Consider the following 14,866-nt stretch of genomic DNA (forward strand, 5'->3'; position numbering starts at 1 on the left):
GAAAGCACACAATATATAAAGTGAAGACTATCATTGAATGGAGAGAAGGAATAAGTATGTTTTCATCAAAGGTCGCATCCAGGCTCCCACAATATTTCTACTGTAAAGACTTGGAATGCTGGCTTTGAGAAAACAAGTAAACTCATTAATAAAATAAAGATTTGTTTAAGTGCTGCTCTCTGGTTCCATGATCAACTGGTCAATGATCAGTACCATCAATTGATCAGTGAGGACCACACGACTAACAGTAGACCTCATGGTGTGGTGTCAGATTACTACCAGGCTACTGTGATAGGGCGATAAAAAAGACATGCAATTTCATTGGTTAAAGGGGTTTTTATTTGCAGTTCATTGGTTCTTCAGCATGTCCATTATGTTTCTGTTCATGTTCATCCGGGGCATCCTAGAAAGTATGTATTGGCTGTACATCCGGTTTGCCTGTCAAATAGCAGTGAGCGAGCGCAGCCCCCAAAGATTGGTAATGTGGCACATTGAAAGACAGGCGGTCAGACAGTAGCTACATTTTCTTTTTCACGCTAGAAGGGAAATTGTTTGATTGCTCTGGTCGAATAACAATTTAATCCCTCCCCTTCAACTGAGTTATAGAGACGTTGTGAAATTTACGATTGTCCTTGCATAGCGTTTGTTTCTGAAAGAAGATGGCGGATGTAGAGACTTGTGGTGCTGCTCCGGAGAAGAGCCTGGATGATTTCTTTGCCAAGAGGGATAAAAAGAAGAAGAAAGAAAAGGGAGGCAAGGGAAAAGAAGCTCCAGCTGGGCCCACACCAATTGTCTTGAAAAAGAACAAGAAGGAAAAGGAGAAGTCGGGCACGAAAAACGAAAATCAAGATGCGCAGCCGGAGAAGGTAACGTTAGCTAGCGCCGCGCTAGTACTAGTTAGCCAGCAAGCTACTTGCTACTACTAGCCAAGTCAATATGTTTGCTAGCTAGTTTGCCTGATAACGATGATGACTCATGCCATGACTGTTTGGTAATACACAATGGCTTGTTAGTTATTACACCGGCCTCACGCACGATTTATGGAGATGAATGTGTACGTTTTAGTTAGCTACCTAGCCAATTGGTTAGCTACTTAAAAGAGGAATCCAATAATTCAGTTCGCTAGCTAACTTAGCTAGACTGCAAACTCACGATGTATTCCAGACGGTGAGCAGACATTTCTCGATGACTTTAGGCCGCGCCAGTGTCAGCTTTCTCGATTGATCAACGATAGCTAACTGGTAAACGTTAGTGTGGCTAGCATGTTTTCGACAGGTGAAAACTGGCACACATTGGATTATGACTGGCTTAACATTAGTTAGCTAGCCAGCAACATGGCTCGTGACGAATTTGAATATTATTGGAAAATATAGCCAGCGTTGTAGTAACATGCGTCATGACGAATGTAAATATATCTAGCTTACTAACTAGCTAATCAATTAATTTTGACATCTGTCAAATTGGAAGACGAGTAACGTTAACGTACCAGCTATTTGGCCTCATTCGCTAGATGCTTAGGCCTGCAATATTCGTCTGAGGGTTCAGATGGTTGGGCCTGGGAAATGGGGACTGGACTACAGCTGTTAAACTTAGAACCTTTGTGCAGACAAAAGCACAGAAAGAGTAAAACCTACTGGCGATAACGTTACTAGTAGCTAACATTTTATGCAAGTAACATGGTTCTCAGGTTGACACGTTCCAGGGATGTTGTAATAACGTTTTGAGACTATGCCAAGTTAGGGCGTGGCCTGTATCTAGATCCTAGTTTCTATTTTATTTGTACCCTTGACAAACGTTCATTTTCATGGCCAAGTTTGCATGATCAATCGAGATTGATATGACACAAATGTATGAATCCTTTGGGTGCGTTGGCAAATTCACTCTGGCCATCTACTCCAATTTCAGAGCACTCTTGTCTGAGTGTGCCAGAGCACATAATAACTGATGAATTTAAGAACGGACAACACCCGTTGAATATGGTCAGTGTCAGCAAAAAAGCGTAATTCAATTGTTGCCAGCAACACAGTTAGGCACCAACGCTCTGAATAACAGCCTAACCAGCTCTGCAAGGGCAAGTAAAATAGTCAGTGAGGTGTTCTCATTTGTGTCTGGAAGTAGCTAGCCAACGTTAACCATTTAGCGTGGGTGCTTGACTGCCGTTGCGAGGTCTGAACACTCGGCTCAAACCTACTCCTCGGCCAGAGTGTCCAGTGTACGCTCTGGAGCGAAACGTTGTGAATTTACAAACAATCTGACCACGCTCTGAATTTATGAACGCCCAGGGTGCACTCTGGCACTCCAGATTGAATTTACGGACACACCCTTGGATTGCTAAACCATCAGTCAGTGGGTTGTGTAACTGATGAGCATTGCTCTGTCTGCAGGAGGATGAGGAGTGGAAGGAGTTTGAGGCGAAAGAGGTGGACTACAGCGGACTCAGACTGCAGGCTCTCCAGATAAGGTAAGGCTGACGTTTTTTGGGGGGGGGTCGCATTCATTCAGTCGGCTGAAAATAGTAGGCACCCCCCTAATGACATGTACTAGTTGCACGTTTTTGTTTACTCTGTTTTCTCTGGCGGTTGTGGCAGTGATGAGAAGGAGGAAGAGGAGTATGAGGAGGAGGTCGGTGAAGATGGAGAGATCATCCTGGTCAGTGGAGACAAAATGTCTGGGCCTTGGAACAAGTCTGGTGCCCCGCCACCTGCCGCTGCCTCTGTTGGTGGGTATACCTCACTCCGCGCTGTGTATTAATTCCACACACCCTTAATTGTAGTATTAAAGTGTTACTCCCATACAGACACAGTAGTTTTGGCAATTCATGTGGACTACTAATGAGCCTTGCCCCTGTTTTCACTGACTGGTTCTCTTCTCTGCTCTTGTCTCTACAGAGGTGGAAGAGGTGCCTGAGTCAAAGCCTTCTGGGGTGTACCGGCCCCCAGGGGCCCGACTGACCACCACCAAGCGTGGCCCCAATCAGGGGCCCCCTGAGATCTTCAGCGACACACAGTTCCCCTCACTCGGGGCCGGCTCCAAGCATGTTGAGACACGCAGGTCAGTGCACCTCTAAATATCACTCATCTTACACACATGCATAGGTGGGCACACGTAGTTTAGAAATGTCTTAGTTTGTTTAATTAATATATCCAATGCTTGGGTTTCAGAGACAGGGAGATGGAGAAGACCTTTGAGGTGGTGAAGCACAAGAACCGTGGCCGAGAGGAAAGCGGCAGTGGGGCCTCCCTGCAGCAGTTGGAGCTCGGTAACCAGTACGCCATCTTGGGGGACAAGTAGCACACCCCAACCCCCCCCTCCCCTCCCCCGCCCATCCAGCGTGGTCTTGCCCAGCCGCCAGAGGGAGCTGAACTACAGCTGTGTGTACCTAACTACAGCGCAGTCCTGACAACGAATGCTGGCGCTGCTGCCACCACCACACTGGACCTTCTCTCCCTCACACCACAGTACAATACATACATTATACATACAAACACACTCTCATACACCTCACACAGTGAACCACAAACTGACACACTTTACAGCTACACACATTATATACAGTACATACACAAAGCACCTGGTTGGCAAAACTGAAGGACTACATCCAAAAGTGCTGTGGCAAGTGATTAACTGAAACAAAAAAATATAAAATCTATATGATACACCCATATGAACGACACTGCAGCATCAACAACAGCAAACGACAACGTACGGTTGTCTTTTGTGGATTGTTTTCAGAGCAGCAGTTGTGTGGTACAACTTCTCTCTGGACTTCAACTTGCTTTGATTATAAAGCCACAGAGGATCGAAGAAAACGAAAAAAATAGTGCGAGATGAATTTACGAACTGTTGTTGAGAATAGATCTATTTTTTTGCGAGATCGTTATAACCCAAACTGCACATGGTTGGTTGGTGTGTTTGAGTTATGGTTTGGGCACGTGAGGGGAGACTACCTCAGTCACATAGCTGTGGTGACCATGTTGAGCGGGCTTTGGCTCTTGGTGGTGAGTGGGGCAAACACCAGGCCTGCAGACGAGAAGACCACCAGGCTCTTTCACTTAGAAACTTGAAGATTTTGTTTTCCTCAAGAATGGGACTCCTGCAAAGATCTGTGGACACAGGAGAGAAGTTATGGTCCTCATTTAGAATGACTATTTAAAAGTGGCCTTACTGTAAAGAGCGAGAGAGGGAAACTGCTTCGTTCTCTAGAGAGAAACTTGCTCGTTGTCTCATGGTATGTTGCCAGCCTCCTGGATCTCGCAACTTAAAGAGAAACCAACCTCCTTTCCTCTTCAAGAATGTAGTGCTGAGTTGTAGTTTGTCAGAAGATTATACTGACTAACTGTCCTTCATATCCACTGTTTGACTTGCGCCCCATTTCTTTTAAAATTTGATTATTAACATTGGCAAACCGTTATTAAAGCTCCTCCTTTCTAATCTGAAGTCATTCCTTTGGTAGATGTTTTGACTTTTTACAGGATTCTGAGGATTCGGCCCTTTGTTTTACATTGAGGGCTTTGTTTCCACCAGTGTTCATGAACTTACATCATTGTGTAGAGGTGGGAAATGAAAAATAGACTGACATATTGTTACAGGTGCAAAGAGATACTAGATACAGCGTCCCAAAAATGACCCTTCTGTACCCAATGCCTGTAATTGACCACAGTAAGTATGGCCTGTTGGCGTTCGCCTATGTTCATTGAATTGCTTCAGTGCAAGACATTCAAGTTTACCCTATTCTGCAGAAAGGAACTCACCCCTCGTTCTCCATCCTCCCCATAGTTAGTTGCCCTCAAAGCTCCTTCTCCAAATATGAGGTGTATTGTTTCTGTACTTATTGAAATGTTTGTAGAGCAGATCTATGACATGTAACCCTGGTCCTGTGGAGAGCTTCAGTCAGTGCCTGCTATCTTTCCGCTTGGGCTCCAAACCACCTGACCACTATCTCCTCTCATGAACTGATATGAAAAAATAAAAAGGTCAGGTGGTTTAGATTAGAATAACCATGTTTGCATTTCCTTAGGTTGAACAGAGGGTTAGAACTAAGAATTGCTGGAGTTGTGTTCACATATTTCTGTTGAAGTCATTTGAAATGTAATGGAACTTAAAATTTGCAAATGGATGGCCAGAGTTGTGGAGGGCACTGTAGCACACAAAGCATCCTGTGGACCCCTGCCTAAAAGTTGTGGGTGGAAGTAGCGAACATTTCTACTGAGAACTGTTAATCGAAGACTAGTTTAACACAAAATAAACAGCGATCTTTGTGATGGGTGTCTTGTCTGAGTTCTTAACTTAAAAGTGATTTTATTTCACGGGTAGGCTAGATGTTCACGTAAAAGGCCACACAGAAACTATTCTGCATTAGAATTAGCAACAGGTAAGTATTGAATTTCAGTAGGCACAATGATACATTATCTTTCAGAGCACCATCGGGGGTTGAGCCTTAAATGTATTTGCAGTTTAAAAGCTGATAAAGTGCACACCGCTTTAGATACAGTGGTGTTTTGAGGTCTTTTACTGATTCAGGTAACAAATCACAGCTGGTGAGGTGAAGCCTCAAAAACAAATTAAATTACTTAAGATACAGTTAGTTACTTAATGTAGCAGGTTTAGGAGGAGGTTAAGGTTGGAAAGCTGTGCTCTATCTAGCCACAACCGTACCTAGCCAAAAACTGCTACAGGTGCAAACGATAAGTAAATCTATGGCTGTGTCAAAGTTAACATTAGTTAAGCATTTGCATCTGATGTGGAAAACCACGCGGTGGCTCCCCCACTGGGCGCGTTTGAGTGGTAAACAGGAAGTCAACGAGTGAAGTTGGGGTAGATACAGACGCACCAGTGGATGCTGGTGGGAGGAGCAACTCATGTCTGGAATGGAGTTGGAGCGATTACAATGTCTGGAATGGAATACATGGAAAGGTATCAAACATGAAACCACGTTTGACTCCGTACCATTAATTCCATTCCAGCCCTTACAATGAGCTCGTCCTCCCACCAGCCTCAATGAGAAGGATCAGACTACATTTACATGAGTTCACATAAATTACCTTGTAAACACCATGCCAAGCAGTCAAATGCACTTGATATTGACCCCACGACTGGTGTCTGGGGTACTTGCTCATTAAGGTTCTGTTTCTCGGACACAGATAATGCCTCTAAAATTGCAAGCGTAGAAATTCCCTACAATAACCCATATGTAGCCAACAATATGTATTCAATTTTACTCCCACTTAATTAACAATCAACAACTGACTTGTTGCGGATAAAAATCAGTGCGTGATGACGTATTGTACACAAAATAAAAATCTAAAGTTCAATGTGTTTCCATCACATTTTCAACTGTACCGGTAGTTGTCTCAAAAACCTAAATAGCAAATGTGTCTACTCTGGTCTTGGCACGTCCACTCTAGCCAATAGCTCGCAGCTACAGTGCGAGTAGACTGTGTGAGTAGGCTAGTCTACATCAGCCTTTCTTAAAGTATGGGTTGCAACCCAAAGACCTGTTAATGGTGGGTTGCGACGTGTCTGAGTAAATTGTATAATTATTTCATTAATTACTCGAATTGATTTGGCCAAGTGCATCTGCGCTCTCCGTTCAGTGCGGCTCTCTGGTGTTTGGCTGCTGCGCGAGAGGGAGATGCCAGTGTGCTTCGCGGTTTAACGGATCTTTTTTCTGCAGTTTTCTTGAAGATCAGTCCGCGACACACACGATGCAGCGCTGTCGTTCAGCAGCAGATGATGCAATGTTTGCCATTCCCACTCGCCATCAAATGGCCACAAGTTGTGACTGAGCTGAACAGTCACGAAACGCATATACAGCGATGAATTTCTATGTTTTTCATACAAACTTATAACGAGGAGCGCCCACAATGTGTTTTGTGTGTGGAAGTGCTTAGTAATGAGTCTCTCATAACGAACAAATTAATAAAAACGACACGTCCTAGCCAAACATCCACAGCATGATGGTAAACCCATGGAGTTCTTTCAGAACAGGGCAGAATGCTTCAGGAAACAGTGCTTCGACAGTGGAAAAGTAAGTCAGCTAGCAAGGCATTGTTGTAATTGGGTTTACAGGTGATGATAAGCAGAAATAAGGGAGTACTAGCTACCTCTCATAGTAGTAGATGTGCGTTTCTCTTTCAAACAATCCCCTGGCCTTGTACACAGCTAATAGCTAACATTCGCCAAAGCAAGCTAGCTACTGATAGTGCAACCCTAGTAACAGTTACAGATGAAAAAGAAAAATGATCAGGCCTACGGTACATCTTACTGTAGAAATTATTGTTGAAAACTTGGTTGGAACTGTTGCTGTTAATTGGTATTCTTAACCGGAACAAACTGATTGAAGCAAGATGCTTTTTGAGGCAAACACAGTTCTGGGTTGCTCATCTACAGCAGGAAGTGGTCTCATGTCTGACTGAGAAAGCAGTAGATGCTCTGGTCCAGTTTGGCACCACATACCTATGCGAGTCAGGGTTCTCAACTCTGACATACTTAAAAAACAAGCAGTTTCAAGGCTGAGCATGACCTCATTGTTGTACTGTCAAAAACAGAGCCCAGAATAGACATGCTCTCATTAGGACTGTGTGTATGTGTGTGTTTTCTGGTCTACATCTGTGTGATGTGATCAATCAGTTTATTCCAGTTCAGAATAAAAAATATGTATTGTATTTTAACAGGAACAGTTCCAACTTAGACTTTCTTTCAACAATAATTTCTACAGTAAGATGTAGTAGGCCTGATCATTTTTCATCTGTACTGTTACTTAGGGTTGCACTATCAAAAAGCCTGTGTGTGTTCTGTTATTCATCTGTGTGATGTGATCAATCCGTTTATTCCAGTTCAGAATGAAAATGATTTATTGTATTTTAACAGCAACAGTTCCAACCTATACAGATATGTAAGAATGTTTTTAATGGGGGAAAATAAACATTAATTGATATTTATATGGATATTTAATTTAATTGTTATTTGTTTTTGTCTATATTACTATACATAGATATCGATACATTTCATTGCCCTTATGCCTAAAACATATTTTCCTAAGCTTGGGTCCCAGGAAAACACAGAATTTCTAATTTGGGTCCCAGGCTGAAAAAGTTTAAGAACCCCTGGTCTACATGATGAGATTATTATGAGAGCGAGACTATTTTATTTGTCAAACGGTGGTCAAGCATCGATCATCATGTCACCAGAATAAGACCTTCGATATTTATTGGAAAGAAGCATCAAGCTCATCAACGTGCACTTTCACCACCCTGTGAAGTTCATTATAATTTATTTCACTGCCATTTCTCACATAATTAATTTTACAAACTCAAGTTGAGTTCCCTTCTCTATATGCATGCTGAAAGTCAGTAGTTAACTTGTTCTCTGAAAAATAGCATTGTATTTGGTCAAGCACAATTCAATCCATTAGTTTAGTAAGAACAGGCATCAAACTGATTGGTCAGCTGTTAGAGGCAACAAAGGGTGCTTTACTATTTTTAGGTAGTGGAACTGATTTAGCTTCCTTCCATGCCTGTGGACACACATTCCTTTAGGCTTTGGTTAAAGACATAGCAAATAGGGGTGGCAATACAGTCTGTTACCATTCTCTATAGTTTCCCATCAAAGTTGTCTACCTGGTGGCTCATCAGGTAGACAACTTTCCACCTCTCCCACACTAACTTGACCAAATACAAAACAGCAATCCTTCTCTTTTATTATTAGGTCTTTTATGCAAAAATATAATGGTTCACTGTTCAATGTTGTCATTTCCACTTTACCAGTGAAATAGTCATTGAAATGAATGGCAATATTGAAAGGTGCTGTTATAAATGACCCATCAACTTCAATGAACGATGGAGATGAATTGGGTTTTCTGGCCAGGATATGAGTTATTTGTTTATTTAAACAAATAAATAGACATCACTTGATTTATATACATGCATAGTGGGCACACATATAGTACAGTTCATACAGATTGTAGAAACATATTATTGTTTGTTTAATTAATATATCCAATGCTTGGGTTTCAAGGACAGGGAGATGGAGAAGACCTTTGAGGTGGTGAAGCACAAGAACCGTTGCCGAGAAGATGGCGGAAGCGGGGCTTCCCTGCAGCAGTTGGAACTAGGTAGTGGCACATTAATGACATGAGTAAGACCACATATTATTTTCATCCCAACACTCTTTATTGATCTCCTTTTGTTGTCTCCTCAACTTCATGACTACTAACCACAAAGAACTTGGACTGGTTTAGTGTAGGTCCTTTCTCCCATCAGTATCCATAAGAAAGTGTAGGCAAAAGCGTTGTTTATACCTGGCTCTACCATGCATCCTGTGCAGGGCCAGCCCTAGGCATAAGTGACCGCTTAACGCCCTGTGGCCACTAGGGCAAACAATTGGGCAAAGATCAGAATTTGGCTGCCTGTGTAAAATGACTTAAATGTAAATGTAAACACAGACTAGTTGTTTACACGTGTCTAAAAATATGGGCACAATCAGAGTGTGGACAGGATCAGGACAAAGGATGCATGTTAGAACCTGATCCTGTCTTGATCTTGCCTACATTCTGATTGTGCCCACATTTTCAGAAATGCATCTACACATGGTGTTCTAATGTGTCTTTTATCCGTCCACTCTGTCCATATTGTGACCAGATTTCTTGGTCTCCCTGTACGCAAATTATTTGACAGATAATATTTCAAAATAATATTTATTTGTTTATTTTAAGACGCATATTGATACCATAAGTCAGTAGTGCCACCTGTCAATGATTTTAGGGGATGGTTTCACTGTCCAGATCTGTCTACACTTGTAAGGTTGCGTTTACACAGGCAGCCAAATTCTGATATTTTTTCATTAATTGGTCTTTTGACCAATCAGATCAGCTCTGAAGAAGATCTGATGTGATTGGTCAAAAATATTAGAATTGGGCTGCCTGTGTAAACGCTGCCTAAGATATCCAGACACAATGTGTGCCTGACTACCTTCTGAGGTGGTCAGGAAGATCTGGTCACAATCAGATCACAATGAGTCTTTAAGGCTGCGTTTACACAGGCTGCCCAATTCTGATATTTTTTCCACTAATTGGTCTTTTGACCAATCACATCAGATCGTTTCACATCAGATCTTCTTCAGAGCTGATCTGATTGGTCAAAAGACCAAATAATGAAAAAATATCAGAGTTTGGCTGCCTGTGTAAACGCAACCTTACAAGTGAAGACAGATCTGGACAGTGAAACCATTTAAATCATAATTATCCCAATTATTGGCAAAATATCTGATTGGACAAAATACCAATATTTGGGCAAAATATCAGAATTTGGCTGCCTGTGTAAACACAGACTTCTCGTCTACATGTGTCTAAAAATGTGGGCACAATCAGAACGTGAACAGGATCAGGACAAAGGATGCATGTTAGAACCAGGTATAAATGGTGCTAAAGAGAGGAAACCAATTAGGAGTTTTGGGACCTAGCCAAAGACTGCTACAGGTGCAAACGCTTTGTAAATATATCTGGCCCTATTTAAAGTTTGCACCAGGTGCAAATCTGGCCCGATTAATATTGTAATTAATCTTTCAGCAATTATTTTCAGGAGTACCTCTAGTATTTGACCCCAAAATAAATTGCAAACCAAAATAAATCTGAGATCTGATATTTGAACCTTTGCTGATTTGACTGAGGTTATTCAAATCCCCTTAAATCACTGATTGTTATTTATATACAGTAAGAGTATGGATTCCTGTAAATTTGTGTTTACCCACTTTCTGTATTTGGTAACCAACCAAAGCAAATATCTAATTTGTACCTTTGGACTGAAGTATCTTGGCAGAACAAAACAATTTTGCTTGCAAAATGGGATCAAGTGTAAGCTATAGGACGTTATGAATGGGATGGATAATGACCAATTTTCCCCTTACCTCAAAATTGACAGAGGGTATAGTTGGTCCACGTTCTATTTGACTGTGGATGTACAAACCATTGTCCAGACTCTGCACAAAACTTTGTGACTATTTCTGATAAAACAAAATGTAGGAATAGACACATTTTGTAACATTGAGATCCGATTTCCTGGACAGAGATTAAGAATAACCCTGAACTATAAAAGTATGTTCAATGGAGATTCTCCATTAAAAGTGCATCTTAGTCCAGGGCTAGCTTTAATCTGTGTCCGGAAAACTGGCCCCTGATGGCGTGTTAATAAGCTCTGCTCCCGTTTAAAGCTATAAATAAATAAAATATATGCATATTTCAAATTCAAGTACAGTATCAGGCCCAATGACCTATTCTGGCCAAGCCTTACCAAATATGTTAAAGTCTGTGAAATAACCACGGTAGCTTTTTTTCCCGCACCCCTACAATATCCTATAATTATTCCTTAGTGTTGTACTTGTCTTTCTTGCTCACTAACACTCACACTTGTCTCTTCTTACTAGCACTTGTTTTACTGCTGCTTCATTGAGGAAAGTTCTTACTTGCAATGACTGTAATACATGATTGTTTTATCTACAGCAACCTTAGTTGCTTTGGATAAGACCGTCTGCTAAATGACCAAAATATAAATGTAATGATCTTTACTGAAGTACAGTGCCTTTGGAAAATATTCAGATCCCTTGACTTTTTCCACATTTCGTTAAGTTACAGCCTTATTCTAAAATTGACAAAATGTGTTTTTTTCCTCATCAATCTACACACAATACCCCATAATGACAAAGCAAAAACTGGATTTTATAAATAAAAAACTGAAATATCACATTTACATAAGTATTCAGACCCTTTACTCAGTACTTTGTTGAAGCACCTTTGGCAGCGATTACAGCCTCGAGTCAAATCAAATCAAAGTGTAGGCCTTACCGTGAACTGCTTACTTACAGTTGAAATCTGAAGTTTACATACACCTTAGCCAAATACATTTAAACTCAGTTTTTCACAATTCCTGACATTTAATCCTAGTAAAAATTCCCTGTCTTAGGTCAGTTAGGATCACCACTTTATTTTAAGAATGTGACATTTCAGAATAATAGAATGATTTATTTCAGCTTTTATTTATTTCATCACATTCCCAGTGGGTCAGAAGTTTACATACACTCAATTAGTATTTGGTAGCATTGCCTTTAAATTGTTTAACTTGGGTCAAACATTTCGGGTAGCCTTCCACATGCTTCCCACAAAAAGTTGGGTGAATTTTGTCCCATTCCTCCTGACAGAGCTGGCGTAACTGTGTCAGGTTTGTAGGCCTCCTTGCTTGCACATGCTTTTTCAGTTCTGCCCACAAATTTTCTATAGGATTGAGGTCAGGGCTTTGTGATGGCCACTCCAATACCTTAACTTTTTTGTCCTTAAGCCATTTGCCACAACTTTGGAAGTATGCTTGTGGTCATTGTCCATTTGGAAAACCCATTTGCGACCAAGCTTTAACTTCCTGACTGATGTCTTGAGATGTTGCTTCAATATATCCACATAGTTTTCCATCTTCATGAAGCCATCTATTTTGTGAAGTGCACCAGTCCCTCCTGCAGCAAAGCACCCCCACAACATGATGCTGCCACCCCCGTGCTTCACGGTTGGGATGGTGTTCTTCGGCTTGCAAGCCTCACCCTTTTTTCTCCAATAACGATGGTCATTATGGCCAAACAGTTTTTGTTTCATCAGACCAGAGAACATTTCTCCAAAAAGTACTCTCTTTGTCCCCATGTGCAGTTGCAAACTGTAGTCTGGCTTTTTTATGGCGGTTTTGGAGCAGTGGCTTCTTCCTTGCTGAGCGGTCTTTTAGGTTATGTCGATATATGATTAGTTTTACTGTGTATTTAGATACTTTTGTACCTGTTTTCTCCTGCGTCTTCACAAGGTCCTTTGCTGTTGTTCTGGGATTGATTTGCACTTCTCGCACCAAAGTACATTCATCTCTAGGAGACAGAACGCGTCTCCTTCCTGAGCGGTATGATGGCTGCGTGGTCCCATGGTGTTTATACTTGCGTACTATTGTTTGTACAATTGAACGTGGTACCTTCAGGCATTTAGAAATTGCTCCCAAGGATGAACCAGACTTGTGGAGGTTTACAATGTTTTATTCTGAGGTCTTAGCTGATTTCTTTTGATTTTCCCATGATGTCAAGCAAAGAGGCACTGAGTTTGAAGGTAGGCCTTGAAATGCATCCACAGGTACACCTCCAATTGACTCAAATGATGGCAATTAGCTTATCAGAAGCTTCTAAAGCCATGCAATAATTTTCTGGAATTTTCCAAGCTGTTTAAAGGCACAGTCAACTTAGTGTATGTAAACGTCTGACCCACTGGAATTGTGATACAGTGAGTTATAAGTGAAAAAATCTGTCGGTAAACAATTGTTGGAAAAATGACTTGTGTCATGCACAAAGTAGATGTCCTAACCGACTTGCCAAAACTATAGTTTGTTAACAAGACATTTGTGGAGTGGTTGAAAAATAAGTTTTAATGACTCCAACCTAAGTGTATGTAAACTTCCGACTTTAACTGTAAGTCTACTATACTATAACCTTTTTTTGTTAACAGATTAATATTTTACCTTTATTTAACCAGGTAGGCCAGTTGAGAACACGTTCTCGAATACAACTGCGACCTTGCGAAGATAAAGCAAAGCAGTGCGACAAAAACAACAACACAGAGTTATACATGGGATAAACAAACGTACAGTCACACAGTAGAAAAATCTATGTACAGAGTGTGCAAATGTAGTGAGATAAGGCAATAAATAGGCCATAGTGGCAAAATAATTACACTTTAGCATTAACACGGGAGTGATAGATGTGCAGATGATGATGTGCAAGTAGAGATACTGGGGTGCAAAAAATAAATAAATAACAATATGGGGTTGAGGTAGTTGGGTGGGCTATTTACAGATGGGCTGTGTACAGGTGCAGTGATCGGTAAATTGCTTTGACAGCTGATGCTTAAAGCTAGTGAGGGAGATAAGTGTTTCCAGTTTCAGAGATTTTTGTAGTTCGTTCCAGTCATTGGCAGCAGAGAACTGGAAGGAGAGGCGGCCAAAGAAGGTGTTGGCTTTGGGGATGACCAGTGAAATATACCTGCTGGAGCGCGTGCTACGGGTGGGTGTTGCTATGGTGACCAGTGAGCTGAGATAAGGTGGGGCTTTACCTAGCAAAGACTTATAGATGACCTGGAGCCAGTGGGTTTGACGACGAATATGTAGCAAGGGCCAGCCAACGAGAGCATACAGGTCGCAGTAGTGGGTAGTATATGGGGCTTTGGTGACAAAACGGATGGCACTGTGATAGACTGCATCCAATTTATTGAGTAGGGTATTGGAGGCTATTTTGTAAATGACATCGCCGAAGTCGAGGATCAGTAGGATGGTCAGTTTTACGAGAGTATGTTTGGCAGCATGAGTGAAAGATGCTTTGTTGCGAAATAGGAAGCCAATTCTAGATTTAGCTTTGGAATGGAGATGTTTGATGTGAGTCTGGAAGGAGAGTTTACAGTCTAACCAGACACCTAGGTATTTGTAGTTGTCCACATATTCTAAGTCAGAACCGTCCAGAGTAGTGATGCTGGACGGGCGGGCAGGTGCAGGCAGCGATCGGTTGAAGAGCATGCATTTAGTTTTACTTGTATTTAAGAGCAGTTGGAGGCCACGGAAGGAAAGTTGTATGGCATTGAAGCTCGTCTGGAGGGTAGTTAACACAGTGTCCAAAGAAGGGCCAGAAGTATACAGAATGGTGTCATCTGCGTAGAGGTAGATCAGAGACTCATCAGCAGCAAGAGCGACATCATTGATGTATACAAAGAAAAGAGTCGGCCCAAGAACTGAACCCTGTGGCACCCCCATAGAGACTGCCAGAGGCCCTGTTTTGATCCCCAGCCTAAGGGAGTGAATGTTATTTATAA

General features: G+C 41.6%; 2 protein-coding genes across 5 annotated transcripts in view; both read left to right on the forward strand.

Moving 5' to 3' along the window:
• The first annotated feature begins 418 nt into the window (after positions 1-418).
• Positions 419-5,261, forward strand: LOC115195741 (protein CDV3 homolog). The gene is made up of 5 exons (XM_029755920.1): positions 419-866; positions 2,385-2,461; positions 2,589-2,719; positions 2,889-3,051; positions 3,162-5,261. Exons 1-5 carry the CDS (start codon positions 660-662, stop codon positions 3,289-3,291), a joined length of 708 nt encoding a protein of 235 aa, XP_029611780.1. The 5' UTR covers positions 419-659; the 3' UTR covers positions 3,292-5,261.
• A 1,731-nt stretch (positions 5,262-6,992) lies between these two features.
• The window catches only part of kif9 (kinesin family member 9), a 42,963-nt gene continuing 35,089 nt past the window's right edge, over positions 6,993-14,866 (forward strand). For 3 of the 4 annotated variants that reach the window (XM_029755926.1, XM_029755924.1, XM_029755925.1), the window contains exon 1: positions 8,916-9,112. The gene's annotated coding sequence lies outside the window, so the exon portion shown is untranslated. Of the gene's footprint in view, positions 7,028-8,915; positions 9,113-14,866 lie in introns of those variants that run through there. The other variant, XM_029755922.1, reaches the window with a different exon arrangement.

The sequence above is a fragment of the Salmo trutta genome, chromosome 6, assembly GCF_901001165.1.
Source record: "Salmo trutta chromosome 6, fSalTru1.1, whole genome shotgun sequence".
In the NCBI taxonomy this organism is placed as follows: Eukaryota; Metazoa; Chordata; class Actinopteri; order Salmoniformes; family Salmonidae; genus Salmo; species Salmo trutta.

Excerpts from the sequence above, each read along its gene's own strand:
- LOC115195741 (XM_029755920.1), top strand. The coding sequence starts at position 660 with ATGGCGGATGTAGAGACTTGTGGTGCTGCTCCGGAGAAGAGCCTGGAT. Across the intron at positions 2,462-2,588 it reads CTGCAGGCTCTCCAGATAAG|TGATGAGAAGGAGGAAGAGG; the intron begins GTAAGGCTGACG and ends CGGTTGTGGCAG. Across the intron at positions 2,720-2,888 it reads ACCTGCCGCTGCCTCTGTTG|AGGTGGAAGAGGTGCCTGAG; the intron begins GTGGGTATACCT and ends TTGTCTCTACAG.